At 40.2% G+C, this 17,755-nt stretch overlaps 1 protein-coding gene across 3 annotated transcripts in view; it reads right to left on the bottom strand.

Annotated features, from left to right (window-relative positions):
* Positions 1-17,755, bottom strand: part of PLCD3 (phospholipase C delta 3) — an 85,395-nt gene that overhangs the window by 30,037 nt on the left and 37,603 nt on the right. For all 3 annotated transcript variants that reach the window (XM_072111206.1, XM_072111205.1, XM_072111207.1), the window contains 3 exons: positions 5,286-5,444; positions 1,396-1,623; positions 79-209 (listed from right to left, as the gene is read on the bottom strand). In XM_072111206.1, coding sequence (XP_071967307.1) covers positions 79-209; positions 1,396-1,623; positions 5,286-5,444 — 518 coding nt within the window. The remainder of the gene's footprint in view (positions 1-78; positions 210-1,395; positions 1,624-5,285; positions 5,445-17,755) is intronic.

Genomic DNA, 17,755 nt, shown 5'->3' with positions numbered 1-17,755 from the left:
CAGTATGCAGCATAAATATATATTAAAAAAATATATATATATATCTTTTTACAGTATATATATACTTAATGGTGTCACCTTGAAGAGGGTGTAGGCATATATGTCGTTCATATCAATGTTGATCATTCTCAGCATGTTCTTTACTTCTTGGAAACTCATCTTTTCATCTCCATCTCTGTCTGCCTGATGCAGATAATCTCTGATCCAATTGAAGCTCAGTCAAGGAAGGGAAACCAAAGAAAAGATGGATGTGACCCTTCCAAAATATGTAAAGGATCTTTTCATACAGCAGTTTTTTGCTAAACTTGTGCTGTCTTTGCAACTGACACACTGAATATTGTAGATATTATCCGTTGCACTGGACACAGAGCTATTGGGGGTCATTTACTAAGGGCCCGATTCCCGTTTTCCCAATGTGTTACCCGAATATTTGCGGCAATTCTCCCTGTATTGCCCCGGGATTTTGGCGCACGCGATCGGATTGTGGCGCATCGGCGCTGGCATGTGCGCGACGGAAATCGGGGGCGTGGCCGAACGAAAACCCGACGGATTCTGAAAAAACGCCTCATTTAAAACAAAAAATCTGTCGCGGAGCTTGCACTTACCTTCACTCAGCCCGAGCCGGTGAACTCCAGCGCGTTCCGATGCTTTTCAGCGGAGGAACTACCTTAATTAATCCCGGCCGGACCCGCATCCAGCGCAGAGAACGCGCCGCTGGATCGCGAATGGACCGGGTAAGTAAATCTGCCCCATTATATTTATTTAAAGGAAACCTACCATCAGAAATCTACATATAAGCTTTTCGCTTTTAATAAATCTGGCCCATCAAGTTTTGTTGTATTCATTTATGAGGAAAAGAGGCCAAAGTTTAACTGCTCACACACCTGGATAATATTTCAGTTCATAAGTCAGTTCTATTAGGAGAGGAATTTTAACAACTTCTCCTTATATTTTCATTAAAGGGGTTCTCAGGAGGTGGAAAAACATGGCTGCAGTCTTCCAAAAACAGCACCACACCCGACCATGGTTACTGCCAGTACTGCAGCTCAGCTGTATAGAAATGAATGGAGCTTAGTTGCAATACCACACACTACCCATGGTCAGATGAGGCGCTGTTTTTGGAAGACTGCAGCCATGTTTTTCCACCTCCAGAGAACCCCTTTAAGCACAGAGAGAAGGTTGTTCTTAATGAAAATATATTGCAATGATCTATTACTTTTTAAGCAGCAAGGAGAGGGGGCATTAAACAAATATAGCAGTGTATAGCACCATAGGAAAACTTAGCTGTGATATATTGAATACAGTATAAAAAACAAACATTACAGTTGAGTAGATTAAGTAATATTGCACCTTGTGGACTACATCATTGCTACCATGTTTTTTCAAAAGGATATTGAACCAGCTTCTCAGTCTGACTCATTGCCAATGCTCTCTCCATGAGTTTGCGGAGACCTTGCACCCAACTGCGAGCTTCTTGTTCAGTGGATGCAGCCAGGTCCAAGTTCCCTTTTCTTCCCATGAAAGAAATACTGAAGCAGCAACTCTCCGGGAATCTGCGGCCATTTCTACGAAGCCCCTCTGATTGTCTCCCTTCACGTATAGACTCAATGTGTAGAACAGAGACTGTGGTATAAAAATGATGGGAATTAGGGAACACATAGAAATGACATAAGCATACATTGACCTCACATCTTTTGTATACACTTAGTGTATATGCTAGAAAAGCTCCGGATGTGTATGCTTAGCGTATACATATACTGGCAGGTGGAGGCATCCTTTTTGCCTCTGTCTGTAATGTATACTTCATATGCTGTGGAAAACACAGGATGGAAAGACGCAGCAAGCTACATCTTTTCATCTTATTACTTGCGACATACAGGCAGTCCCCTGATTAAGTACAACATAGGTTCTATAGGTTTTATAGTTATAGGAGTTTGCCCATGAAAGAAAGTTCTCAAATTTGAATCCCCTAGTGGTGAACCTTTTTAATCCCTTACTTTACAATTATACTCAGTTTTATTGATGTTTAGCTCCGATAACTCAGTGATGGTCAGTGTAATATTCCAGATTGTGTGAAGGGACTCTCTAAACAGACACTTCATGATTCCTCTGTGCTATGAGATTCTGTGTGCTGACAATGTGCTTAGATTATTAGGGTACTTGCTTTATCTACACTTTTATTTAGCTTCTGAGCACTCACTAGTATCCGACACTTAGAAAAAGAGAGATGAGACAGATCAGAGGTGAGGGAAGATGAGATCCATGAGATGGATATAAACACAATGACATTCTCACCTCTGTTATATCTCAGGTATAACACAAACAGAGTCAGCCCTGCTATATCTCAGCTATATCACACACAGAGACAACTCAGCGATACCTCCTTCCCCTGCTATAAAGATCTTATATTATCTGTAGTTTGTAGAGTAAGTCTCTGTAGGATGCTGCTTGCCGCAGGAAGGGTCTGTGTCTGAGTGCATCCTGTAATGTAGGGCTGGAGGAAGAGTGAACTGCATACTGCAAACAAGAAGCAATTCATGAGAAGAATCTACCCTGTCTGACCATAGTCAGAAGATTTACGGCCGGATCCAGGACTCTATTGGTCTATCAGTTCCAGGATAGAGACAGCTTGAAATTATGGGGCACATTTACTTTCCCGGTCCTGTCGCGATCCCCGAGGTGCGTTGTCCAACGAGGATGAAGTCTGGTGCAATTTACCAATATCGTGCACCCGAGATCCTGCATGTGTCGCTTCCCCGCTGAGGTCTGCTGGAGTTCACCTTCTTCTTCCCGGTGTATGTGAGTGCATGTCTTGCGACACAATTTGACATGTTAAATCCCACACCTTGTCCGAATCCGTCAAATCGTCTGACTGCCCGCCCCCCGATTTGTGGAACGTGAAAGCGAGCGCCGATGCTCTAAAATCCGATCGCGTACGACACAATCCCCAGTGAATTAGAGAATCAATAAATTAAAATATATAAAATAGAAAATATATATAAATATATAAATAAAAAATCAATAAATTACCAGCAACTAGAGAACTTCACCAGAGGTCACAGTGGACAGAGAAGTCCTTTTGTAACTAGGGGCCATCTGTAACTTGTGTGTTCTTAAAGGGGTATTCCCATCTGGGCATTTAAATTTAATTAATTTGCTATATGTAAACATTTCTTCAATTGGATGCTATTAAAAATAAATGTTCCTGCGTGAAGATGATTTCTCATAAATATAGTCATGTTGTGCCTTAGAAACGAGATGGCTTCATCGGATACGACCACCTCACATTTTGGCAGCAATAGCCAGACATGTACTATTGAGTCCTGCCTGACCACCAGGATTCAGCAATCATTACCACAGGGGGGATGTAGGACATGCAGTAACTCCCGGACATTTCATATACAAAATTTTTTTGTTTCTTTGTGCAATAACTCCAGCAGAGGTGGCCGTATCCAAGGACACAGTCTTGTTTCTAAGGGACCATATCACTACATTTAATCGAAATTATCTTCACACCGGTAAATTTTTTTTAATGACATCCAATTGAAGAATTGTAAATATATGGAAGATTAATGAATCTGGATGTAAATGCCCAGACGAGAATACCCCAGGGACTGACTGTATATGCTCAGCAAAGGAGGCAATGAGGGTGGATGCAAACTATTGCATCCAGCCCTACCCTCCACCAAGCATATAGGTGACCATATTATGAAAGTGAGGGAAACACCCTGAACATTGGCAGCAGCCAAATCATTGGTTGCTTCTACCTATGTTCACTCCCCCACTCACTTTAAGGGGGAGAGGAAGGAACAGGACAATGTATCCCACTTTATGTGCACACAGTGTGATACGCCATAGCCCTCCATTGTGGATATACATCATGAATCCTCCTGACACATCCTGATACATCCTGACACCCAAAATCTCAATGTGAATCTTGCTTTAAATGTACAAACAGTAAGAATGAAGCAAATCTAAAGAAGTTGTACACCAATACTTTTTAACATAGCTGCACAATATTTATATTCTGAGGTTGAATACAATGGCAAGTTGAATCCCTTGATTTGGTAACAAACAAAGAGATATGTCATTTCAGATCACTTAATTTCATTTTACCTTTTTTTTTTAAAACTTAAACAATTTTATCAAAGTTTTACAATTTTACAAATATTACCCATAAAGGAAAAATACAGAAATCAAAACAAAAAGACTTTGCAGGGTACAAATGGGTTTAATTTAAAGAGAACCTGTCGCCACATTTGCACATATACAGCCAGTGAAAGGTTCCTATAGAGCTCTGATAACTGAGAGACACTCTTCTTTAGATAACAATTGTTTGGCTTACATCCACATAAATCACCTTTTATCTTATATTACCTGGCATCAGAGGGATGTGTGTCCTAATCAGCCGGCCCCTCCCATATAATTCTCCCCAGGCCTTAGGCCTCCTTACTGGTCACAGTTCATGTCATGTGACCAGAGTGACAGAGTGATCAGGTCCTTTAGCGTCTTAACAGTAGCAAACTGTACCCCATGTGTGTATCTGACCACATGAAGTTACATAAGCCTCCATGGAATTCTACTTCTCTCCATCCTCCATGGAGGATGCTGTGATTTCATGTAATCACATACATGGTGTAGAGTTTGCTATTCTTAGAAGGCTAAAGAACCTGCAATGAGGTCACATGTCATGAGTGTAACACAAGGCACTATGTAAAAGGATTGCCACAATATTTCCTATCTGTAGATAGCGCTTTATATGTCTGTCGTTGAAGTACAAAGGGGCAGAGCAGTGATTTGAAGAGATACAGAGCTGTCAGCCAGAATAAGGGGGCGTGGTTCACTGACAGCCTGAGAGAGAGGAGTCAGAGCCAGAAGACAAGAGTCAGAAAAGCTAATTTGCATATCAGAAAAGGGCTGTAATTCAGGTAAAGTGCCCCACTGGAAGCTAATTTTAGGTGACATGGGGAGGACTTGTAACCCTTTATCAAAATATGGTGACAACACAGAAAGGATACCAAATGCACTCACCATTGTAGTAACAGGTGGGTGTACATTAATTTACATTTTTTGTATACTTTTATCTGCAACCAAAACTTTGTTTCACCAACACAGGGCTCCAAATTCCAAACAACGGCTTAGATATAGTCAATACTGTGACTCATCTGTGTAGTGACCTTGCAGTAACTAGCAGTAATTTCCTGAGCTCCCTCTAGTGGGGAGCAAACATTTTGAATAATCATAGAAGAATATGCCACAGTACACTTATACTGACTAGTACTCACAGATCTGCTTGGAACGTGCCTTTTTTGCTTTGCTTTCATACCAGATGGTCATCCCATCAGACTCAAGCCTATATAGTCTTTGTTGACGCCATCCTGGCTTAATTTTCCACAGCAGGGTACCCACAAGCATGGTGTTGACATCCTCATCATCCGAGAGAGCTGCAGAAAACAGTATAAGAATGCATCATGCAAATTATAAAGAATCTTGTGTCTCGCTAGAAAATCCATCAGCAGCATAAACAAGTACAACAGTAACTGTATGGCAAAACATTGGAAACATTCGTAAATTACAGGCGGTCCCCTACTTAAGAACAATCAACTTACAGACGACCCCTAGTTACAAACGGACCTCTGGATGTTGGTAACTTACTGTACTTTAACCTTAGGCTACAATAAACAGCTATAACAGTTATCACAGGTGTCTGTAATGGAGCTTTATTATTAATTCTGGTTATTTTTTTTTTATTTATTTTTTTTTTATTTGTATTCACACTAGTTTGTATGTCACATACATGGAATGAAAAAAGATAGCCAAAACATTATACAAATCATGCAATATTTTACATCCAAATGTATAGAGAAACAGAAAAAGGAAGGAAAAGGAAGAAAAAAAAAGAAACAACAAAAAAGAAAAACGAGCAACCAGGAACTTAGCGAAACCTGGTGGAGAGAGGGAAGGACAGGCAAAAGGAGGTAGGAGAATGGGACCCTAAGTGGCCTTCCTCCCCTCCAATTCTTCCCTTATCCTCTCACTTTCTTTCCTGCTTGTGCTTCTTCTGGTTCTTATGACAATTCAACATTTTTAAAATGGGTAGATGCTGGGTCCGAGTGTTTCCTCTCGGGGGTGGTAGGAGGATCAAGGGGAGACAAGAGCGCAAAGAGACTCAAGTGCTTCTTTAACCCCTTAAGGACCAGGCCCTTTTTCGTTTTTGCGTTTTTATTTTTCACTCCCCACCTTCAAAAATCTATAACTTTTTTATTTTTCCGTGTACAGAGCTATGTGATGGCTTATTTTCTGCGTAACAAATTGCACTTCATAGTGATGGTATTAAATATTCCATGCCGTGTACTGGGAAGCGGGAAAAAAATTCTAAATGCAGTGAAAATGATGAAAAAACACATTTGCGCCATTTCTTGTGGATACCAGTCTGGGACCACATTTTACACCTGAGGAAGGTCCCAGACCGGGACCGAAACGCGTAGTGATTCAATAAATACTTTTTATAAAAAAAAGAATTCATCTACACTGTGCAAGTGACTTCTGGACATAGCAGCGCCGCGATCAACGAGGTTACCAATTCCACGTGTATCATTAACATTTTTAAAATACAATTGTCAGAGAGACTAAAAGAATTTTGGCTGGAGCTACAATTATAAAATATACAGTTCCGACTTGCATACAAATTCAACTTAAGAACTAGCCTAAAGAAGCTATCTTGTACATAACCCGGGGACTGGCTGTATTAATGTTTTTTTTATAAGGTTTAAGAAGATTGCTTACAGGGTCCATGTGGAGCTTCCTATCATAAAGAACTCCAGGAGCTTATATTTCTTCATGGGGCTACCATCATCAGGGCAGGACTGTAGGACTTCACCATCTGTCAATATTTGGGATCTGGTTACACTAATAGTAAAGACCATCCTGCCCTTGTGTGTGGTAAAATATAAACCATTTATAAAGCTTATGTGCTACCTTTTACAACCACTACATAGTCTACACAATCTTTGGGCCACTGAACATATAGGAGGACATTTATCAGCACTTCTATGCCAGTTTCTGGTGTAGAAACACTGAAATAATTGCACTACGCCACCTCAACACCATGTGGACGTGGAGGCGTGCGGCCGCGGTGCAAGTTTATATGCAAAACAATGCCACATCAAACAGACAAGCCTCTTGATGTATGTGCCAAGAGAAGGGGCATGTCACCCAAGCACCAGCATATGATAAATTACCCCCATAATATAGTCCTCATTATACCATCCTTAAATAATGGGGCCTAATTCCAACGTGACTAACCCCGACCCTGTTCCCGGAGTTCACTGAAAGTGCATTGTCAGTTTATAATGCACATTGCCCCGATTCACTAAGATCGTGTGCCCGATATCCTGCATGTGTCGCTTCCCCGCTCAGGTGTGACAGAGTTCAGCATCTTTTAAGTGATGCATGTAAGTGCTTGGGCTTGGGCCACAATTTGAAAGTTAAATCCCGTGCTCAGTAAGAATCAGTCGTCCGACAGCATGTCCCATAAATTGTGCTGCATGGAAGCTCCAAAAAAAGGATTGCTTGCTCCAAAATCCCAGTGCAGACACTAGTTAAATACCTGTGCAAGCAGTGTAATCCCCAAAAAAGGTGCACAGTCCGACAAAAGTGAGGAGCATGACCCATTGTACTGCATTAAAGAACTAGACTGCTGTCTGAACCTAGCAGTACAGCATACTGGCAGATCGGTTCTGAGTCCCTTATCTAACCTATGATATCAATACTGCTTTGACCCTATTGTCTATGCCCAGCATAGCCACGTGCAGCAACCCCACTCCCTTTCAAGTATGTGACTTAGCTTTGTGTATTTGGCCAGTGTTTTCCAACCAACCACAAAGCGTCTCCTTTACTATATACTGTTTACTGAGTGATAACACAAACCAAAGCGAGAGACACCTGGGAAACCACAGTGCTGGTCAGGGAAGGCTCCGGCCAGTAAACATAAGAAAGCTTATGTGGAAGGCAAAGTAAGTGGGAGAGTGGATGAGTGGGCGAGTTATCCAAATACTTTAGTTAGCAGCTCAAGCTAACAATCACCAAGAATTCTCCATGTCCACTACTAGCCCAGGGTATCCACCTTATAATTTCATTCTTCGATAAAATATACATGATATAAAAGGCATTGGTCACATTGGCTGCCATCTTCATTGGTGGTATGTTTTATATTGCAGTGAATAAATAAGTTGAGTGCCAACTCATTTTTACAGTCATCCTAAGTTACTGGCATTTTAAGGTTAAATAGTTTTATTTAACACAAGATTTAGAAATATACTTGTATAGGAGGCAAATCATCTCCAATGAAATGTGCAATAGACCACGTGGTCTGGTTCAATGTAGAAATGATAAATCATATCACGTAAGAGATCAGTATACAGGACTGGTATGCATTTGTCATGGATGGCGCACAGCCTCGTCACATGACTTGGGGTGGGACTGAACAGGGTTAATGTATTTAGCCCAGTCAATCTTGTACTCAGGACACAAATTAAGTATAACCCACACCCCAGGCAGTTCCCACACAATTATGCTGCCACCACTTATTGAATCTAAAAACTGGGGCCAATAATATCCCACTACACATCCACTTTTGCCCCTCCAGCAGACACCATGTCACACCATACAGAGCATACAAGGACCAAAAGAAGCTTAAATACAAAAGGAGTTCAGTGCTTCCAAAAAGATGCTAAAAGGTTGCAAAATAAAATGAAACAACACAGCAAACAGTTACAAAATAAAAAGGGAGAAAACAACAGAAACTTACACATTAAAGTAATTCCTGATTCCCTGGAGGTGGGAGGAATATAGACACACCTCCACCATGTGACAATTTATTACCTGCATATCACGGTGTTTTACACTTTTTCTATTTGGTGCAGGTTTCAGAACCTCCTCTTGGTTACCGTGTTATATATTTCTGCTCTAGCACCAGCTTATCTCCTTCTTCTCAGGGAAATTAGTATAAACAATACCATTTATCTGTGAACAAGGTCCCTGAGAACTGAGCACAATTTATTAACCTTTTGTTAGAATGTATTAGAGGGGCAGTTGTAGTACATTTGAACTAAGCCTATAGCATCCAAGCACCTTATCTCCTTTTCCACGCCCTCTGCAAGCTTTTTTCTGTTTTTATATACATGACGGTTTTGAAATAAACAGTGTGATTTGAGTGCAACTGAAGACCGTGTCTGTGTCTTGGGTTTGTTCTCTCTCCTGGTACTGGGGCAGCCATGAAAGGGTTAATTTGAAAGTCACCTTGCAACATGATGGGCGGTAAAAACCCTAGATAAAAATCTCTAACATACCGGAAATGACAAAATGCTCGACAAAGTTTAATACCCAATTTTTCCGGAGTATGCCGATAACCCATATGTGTTATATGATCACACGGCCAGGCATAGAATGAAAAGGGACGCCATTCAGAGCAGATTTGCATTGTCACATTTTACAGACTATAAAATGTTTATTGTTTAATGTTTATAATTTTTTTTTGCAATGTGGACATATGGGGGCTTATTTTTTCCAGTATGAGATCCACTTTTCAGGTTTTAGGAGGGTTTAAACAGCTAATTGATGAGATTTTATTAAATGTTTCTTGGTGAGGATAAGAAAATCATGAATTCTTGTTTAGGGATTTTAGCTTTTTTTTTGTTGGCTGCTCACTAAACCATAAATATAATATGTTATCTTTATTCTATGGGTCACCACGAATACGCGATTCCCCATTATATAGCTTTTTTACAGTTGACTTGTTTTGCAGATTATAGAATTCATTGGGTGAAAAGATGGCTTGTTTTGCATCGCCATGTTCTAAGAGGCATAACATTTTGATTTTTTTTTGTATATAGAGATGTTTTAGGATTACTTTCTATTGGTATCGTGTTGGGGTAAATATTATAATCATAATTTTTGCCGTGTTTTTAAAAAATATGTTATAGCGCTCACCGTAGGGGTTCAGTAACAATTTTAATTTTTTTTAAAGGTTGTTACGGACGCGGTGATATCCAATATGCAGTGCAGTGTGACACTTTTTTAATGTGAAATTTCATTTTTATACCTGATGGGGCGTTAGGGGATCTTTATTCATTTTTTTTCCTTTATTTGCAATTTTTTTAAACCTTTTTTTGACTGTTTTATTTTGTCGCAGTGTTGGTCATTAGTATTGCAGTATATTTCATTGAACAAGTGATCAAATGATCATTTTTCAATGTAATATACTACAATACTAATGTTTTCCAGCATATTACATAGTCCACCTATGCATTCTGCATAGGCTGACAGGCACACTGTTAACTGTGTTGAAAGCACAATCTAACAGGTATCTACTGAAGGCAACCCTGATGCTGAGGATTCTGATCAGCCGTGTAAGTACCCGGTATTTCCCTACAGACGCCGCGGTCACCATGACCACAGCATCTATAGGGTTAAACTAGCTTCTATAATGTGATTTAAATTTTTTTTCTGATCTTATGTGACACAATCCCCAGTGCGATTCCCGAAAAGTTGGGGACACCCGACGAAAATGCGGTCGCGGGACCCTTAGTAAATAAGCCCCATTATTCCTGATTACCGCCTAGAATATGGTGTAAAATTGGGTGTATTTTTATCTAGATTTTTCCAGTTTCAAAGCCGTCAAATGGACAGGCCCTTATAGTGGTCTTTCAAACTGTAACAAGATTGGTTGCTATTAGCAACAAAAACTGTTTTTATCTTATATACAGTTTCATTAATCTTTCACAATAACATATTACAATAAATAATATGATTCTAGATGTAATAACTGGATTTTACAAAATACAATTTTAAGAATGTCCGGATTCTGCTTGTCAATCCCTAAGCTCCTGTTTGGATTGAAATCTTGCTAAGAAGCTTAGAATTCAGCCTAATGCTGTATACAGTGTGTGCTCAACAATCCAAGATGTTAACATTTGATTATTCTTGCAGTTAATTCTCCATCTCTCAGTCTTTGGTTGGCTATTCTTCTACCTTTGACCCAGAAGACTCTTGTTTGGTGGCTTCTGTTGTCAATGTGGTGAGAACAAGTTAAGGTGTGTCCCAACTATTTGCTCATTTTACAGTGTTTGTCGGAAGGAATTTATGAGGGAAGAGGACACTTTTACAGTTGAATTCATTAAACATTGGTTGACTAATAAGAAAGCAACGTCTTGAAGTGGAACTTGTCCTTAAACATTTTCAAGAACTTTGTTTTTGTTTACATAAAGTCCTAATTGAGCAGGAAGTAGATTCCTCCGAGAAAGAAACAAATCCTAGCACACAACCCAACAAATAGTCTCCTGAAATGGTTTCTTTTATTAGGTTTTAATGGCAAATCTTCTGTAGTATGAATTCAACCATCAAATTTGTTTACTATCCAGTTTGGAACGCAAGAATTGGAGGCCATTAACCCTTGAATCCTACTTACTCTTGTCAAGCTTGTGACTCCAGTATTCCCAGAGATACCAAATCCGCATCATATTAATTAAGATTTTATAACACAATTTTGAAAGTATTGTTGATATTGACTGTTGATATTGAAGTTTTGTCCCTGTCAAGTTAACAGGACTGTCATTCTATCTAGAGCCCGTGAACAAGAGGCAATTATCCCGCTACTGTGACATCACTGTGTATTATCCCTGTACTGTGACATCACTGTGTATTATCCCTGTACCGTGAGATCACTGTGTGTATGATCACTGTACTGTGACATCACTGTGTATTATCCTTGTACTGTGACATCACTATGTGTATGTATGATCACTGTTCTGTGACATCACTGTATGTATTGTCCCTATACTTTGACATCACTGTGTTTATTATTCTTGGTCGGGAAGTAGTAGCTCTCCTTAAAGAAACTTTGCCGCCTTGCAGATGTCCTTTGTAATATCCTTGTACTCTCACATCACTGTGTGTATTATCCCTGTACTGTGACATCACTGTTTATTATGCCTATACTGTAACATCACTGTATGTATTATTCTTGTACTGTGACATCACTGTATGTATTGTCCCTATACTTTGACATCACTGTGTTTATTATTCTTGGTCGGGAAGTAGTAGCTCTCCTTAAAGAAACTTTGCCGCCTTGCAGATGTCCTTTGTAATATCCTTGTACTCTCACATCACTGTGTGTATTATCCCTGTACTGTGACATCACTGTTTATTATGCCTATACTGTAACATCACTGTATGTATTATTCTTGTACTGTGGCATCACTGAAATATCCCTGTACTGTGACATCACAATGTCTATTATCTCTCTACTATGACACCAGTGTGCATACTATCCCTGTACTGTGACATCACTGTGTGTAATATTTCTGTTCTGTGACATTATCACTGTACTGTGATATAACTGTTTGTAATATCCTTGTACTCTCACATAACTGTGTGCATTATCCCTGTACTGTGACATCACTGTGTTTGTTATGCCTATACTGTAACATTCCTGTGTGTATTATTCTTGTACTGTGGAATCACTGAAATATCCCTGTACTGTGACATCACAATGTCTATTATCTCTCTACTATGACACCAGTGTGCATACTATCCCTGTACTGTGACATCACCGTGTGTATTCTCCGTTTATTATTTTTATACTGTGATAACACCAAATTGATTATCTCTGTTGTGTGACACTACTGTCTACCATTATCTGAGCCTTTTCAAATGTACTGCTGAAAGTTTCATGTTTTGGTGGGAACCCAATCCAAGTTTTGCTATAGAGCACAATGGTTACAAGTTACACCCTTATAAAGAAGCCTTTAGGTTTAGGTGTTCTTCCTGGGACAATGATGGCATCAGTGGCAGGAAAGTGCTGCAGACTGGAAACTGGGAGCGTACTGGGAACTGGCAAGAAATACAATAACATTAAGAAGTATACACCAACAATAGTGAGGAACATATGGTCTATGTTAAGAAAAAAAATAACAGAATCCCCGAATCCACAATATACTGTACCTTTGTATGCTTTTCCTGCCTAAATCTGAATGTATTATGTTCGAGTTAGTGGAAGGTGATTTTCTTATTTTATACAAATAGAAATAAGGGCTCTTGTCGCTTAGTCCTTAGGTCTAAGGAGCCGAAACGTAGCTTGACACATGTGAATAAACAAGTCACGTTCAAATCTCGGAATTTTGCCCCTTTTTTTTGCTGTTTTACATGTGGATGAATCTTGGCAGTGGCGTAACTAGTAGAGACAGGGCCCCCTAGCAGGCTACTGCATAGGGCCCCCCTTCCCATTTAAAAAATATACATATTAGTATGCTCACACATGCGAGTTACAATCACATATAAATATATTCATGTGCATATACACATACATACAGTGCCATATGCAACATACTCACATACAGTGTATACAGACACCTTATACACATCACAGATACTGCATATATACATCACAGTATATGTTATATACATATTATGCTGGACAATATGCATTACAATATAGATATAATGGTGCACATCCTCCATTCTTTAATGTGTCAGGTGGGATGACTGGGCCCCCTAATACTGTGGGCCCCATGGCTGCTACCGCTGTAGTTACGCCCATGGATCTTGGTCTAAGTCCTGGGATGTGCACCTAAGTTGTTCTCTGCCCTTTCTTGAGTGCTGCCTCATTTTTAAGTTGCTCAATTCAGACGTTAAAGGAAATCTACCATCCAAATCAAACATGATCAAAACATTTATAATGCCCCTGAATCATTTGTAATGACTTGCTTATACGAATGGTCCCTTCATATGGGGAAGAGATACCTTATAGGTCCCTTATGCAGTGATTTTCAACCAGTGTGCCGTGGCACACTAGTGCGAAACATGGTCGGGTGTGCTGCGGGAAAAGTTCCCCAAACTATGGTGCCCCCTGTGTTTTGATTCCCGGCAATGCGCAGCGATGCACAGTCACGGCTTCTTACAATGTAGGAGACGTGTACAATAACACATGCGCAAGCTTTGAACCTCGCACGACAAATGACGTCACCGAGGCGCATCATCCTGAGAGCGGAGAGACTCTCGCAGTTGCCCACCGCCAAGGTAATGCCCACCAATAATGCTGACTATATGAGCTTTTGCCTGAGTATATGAACTGTTGGCAGAATACTCAGCATATGAGCTGGTACTTTTAGTACTCCAGCAGTATACTGCATATAACAATGAGAAATGTAAAATGAGAAATACTATAGTCATGAGGCTGGAGTACTATGAGTATATGAGCTGGCACTTGTACTCTGGCCTCATGGCCATAGTTCTTCTCATTGTACCCCTTTATTTTGCAGTATATGAGCCACATAATAATCAGCACCATATACTTAAAAACAGGGAGAAACTGAGAACTGTTGAGGAAGAGCTTCGTGTGTGTCTTTCCACCATTCCTGCCAGGATAGCCCTTTTATGTTTATCGAAACAGGCCCAGGTTTCACAATGAGTGAGTAAAATAAATTTAGAATCTATATCATTAACTATATGTATAATATGACTGTTTTAGTGTCATTTTGTGCTATTTTGGTTGGTGGTGTGCCCCAGGATTTTCTAAGTATAAAAAGTGTGCCGCGGCTCAAAAAAGGTTGAAAATCACTGCCCTTATGCTCCAGGGTCCAAATGTGGCTGCACCCCCTGGGTAGAACATCAAAAATAACAAAAGTTCCATACTCCAGAAATGAAAGGTAGCACCAGTGCTTAATGGACCTCATTAATTGTGATGGTGGATTTGGTGGATTTCCATTATAGGTGCAAACATATTACCTGACAAAATACCGTATATACTCGTGTATAAGCCGAGTTTTTCAGCACAAAAAATGTGCTGAAAAACGTCCCCTCGGCTTGTACACGAGTCAATACACACATACATATACTTAAAAAATAATAAACTTATATACTCACCCTCCACTGGCCCTGACGTGCAGCGCTGCTCCCCCGATGTCTGCGCAGGTCCTCTTCTTCGCTTCCGGGCCCGTCTTCTGTCTTCTCTAACTTCGTGCGTCATAATCGGCCGGGAGAGAACAGCACGAAGTTAGAGAAAAAAGAAGACGGGCGCAGAAGCCAGAAGAGGACCCGCACGGACATCGGGGGAGCAGCGCTGCACATTGGGGCCACTGGAGGGTGAGTATATAAGTTTATTTATTTATTTTTTTATGCTGGGCAGGCTGTATACTACTGGGGGCAAGCTGTATACTACTGGGGGCAGGCTGGGCTGTGCTGTATACTACTGGGGGCAGTGCTGTATACTACTGGGGGCAGTGCTGTATACTACTGGGGGCAGTGCTGTATACTACTGGGGACTGGCTGTATACTACTGGGGGCAAGCTGGATACTACTGGGGGCAAGCTGTATACTACTGGGGGCAAGCTGGATACATACGGGGCGGGGGGGTCTGTGACCAATGCATTTCCCACCCTCGGCTTATACTCGGGTCGGCTTATACTCGAGTATATACGGTACTACCCCTCACATAGCCTCTAACCAATGTGAACTAATCTGGACCTTCATATTCAACAAACTCTGCAAAAATCCAGCAAAACCTTTCCTGTAAATCAGGATCCATGACAACAATCAGTACATGGATAAAGATTTACGTGATTGCTCAGTAACTAAATATAAACTTGCATGTTCAGCCTGTAACAAAAATAAGTTCAGCATCATCATCAGCCCAACCGGGTGATAGATATCTGTTTAACAAATATCACACAGCTTATTATCAATCACTACTAGGAATGACATTAGAATCAACTTTATCTACAATTACAGGCAGTCCCCGGGTTACATACAAGATAGGTTCTGGAGGTTTGTTCTTAAGTTGAATTTGTATGTAAGTCGAAACTGTATATTTTATAATGGAAGTTCTAGACAATTTTTTTTCTTTTGCCCCAGTGACAATAGGAGTTTCAAAATTTTTGGTGTAATTGGACCAAGAATTATCAATAAAGCTTCATTACAGACACCTTACAGCTGATCATTGGAGTCTGGGACTATAGTAAAGCATCCAGAGAGCTTCACCAGAGGTCACAGTGGGCAGAGGGGTCCGTCTGTAACTATGGGTTGTCTGTAAGTCGAGTGTCCTTAAGTAGGGGACCGCCTGTACTTATAATGTCTTGTTTAGTAAATATAAGGATTAATTTGCAACCTCTCAAATACTCTGGTACATGACTCATATAGAGGAGTGCTTCTCCAAGAGGTTTTACTTCATCTCAGTACAATAAAATTTAAGTTATTACATTTCTTAGGTTCTTCTTAAGATGAGGCTTAAATAATACAGACTGGTTGCTAAGTAAAACTGATTGCTTATTAGGTCTTAAAGTGAGTCTTCCACCTCCATCAAAGTGTATATTATGCTGACAGCATGTTGTAGACAACACAGATGCAGTGTGATTTCCAAAATACCATTATTCCTATAAACGTATGCCATTTCCAAGATATTTCTACTTCTATCCATATGCTAATGAGGCAGTTGGTGCACCAAGGTCATGTCCTCAGCTCTCGAAGCACTCCTATTCCCACCTAAAAATCTTCCCCCTCTTTTTCCAACGTCGCCCCTTCCCTTTACAAGAAAAATCTTCTCCGTATTTGATGGAGAGCGTAGTGTCCAGGTGGGAATAGCGGTTCTTTGGGTGCTGAGGGCACGGCCTTCAATGGCATACAGATAAAATGGAATTTCTCAAAAATCATGTAATGGACAGAGATATACCTTATATACTCGAGTATAAGCCTAGTTTTTCAGCACAAAATTTGTGCTCAAAAACCCTAACTCGGCTTATACTCGAGTCAACTAAAAACATAAAGACAAAACTCATCTTTCTGATGTCACCCATAGGTCCTCTTCTGTCTGAGACAGTCTGAGACAGAAGAGGACCTATGGGGGACGTCGGAAAGATGAGTACAGTGTTATTTTTTTTCCTACTACAGGGGCTGGGCAGGCTGTATGCTACAGGGGTTGGGCAGGCTGTATTCTACAGGGGCTGGCAGACTATATACTGGGAGGCTGTAACCACTGCATTTCCCACCCTCGGCTTATACTCGAGTCAATAGGTTTTCCCAGTTTTTTGTGTTGAAATTAGGGGTCTCGGCTTATACTCCGGTCGGCTTATACTCGAGTATATACAGTAAATGTGTATTTGAAATCACAGGGAATTTCTCTACAATATGCTGCTAGAAGATTATAATGCTTGGGGAGGTGGTAGACTCCCTTTAAGGTCAAAGCTAAATGACAGAGAATATAAGGCAGAATGGAGTTAGAAGGTTTGCAATAAGCTTGAAGGGTTTTGGTGGAATTTATACAGATCACTTACATTTATGATTGGTAAAACCCTCACCACAGACAAGGCCAGTAGGGTGCGGAAAACTGGGCATTTGCCAAGAGCCGCCTGTCCTAAAGGGGTCCCCTGCATGTGGACTTTTGTGGGCAGAGGATGTATGTGAAGATGGTTATCATCCATCTCCTGTCTAAATATCTATCATCTATTTGTCTGGTTATTTATCTCCTATAATTTGTCTATTTTATATTGTTATAACAGTTTTTCTAACCATTTATCTTTCTTTATTATCTATCTATCCATCTATCTAGCTATCTATATATAATTTACTTTATATTTATGCATTTATAAATCTAACATCTAATAATCTATATCATCTTTCTATTTTATCATCAATCTACCTATCATCATTCTCCTATAAAATCCTCCTACATATTACAGATTGTCTTATCATACTACAGTCATGG

This window comes from Engystomops pustulosus, chromosome 6 (genome assembly GCF_040894005.1).
Source record: "Engystomops pustulosus chromosome 6, aEngPut4.maternal, whole genome shotgun sequence".
In the NCBI taxonomy this organism is placed as follows: Eukaryota; Metazoa; Chordata; class Amphibia; order Anura; family Leptodactylidae; genus Engystomops; species Engystomops pustulosus.
This window is presented reverse-complemented; position numbering and strand designations above follow the sequence as displayed.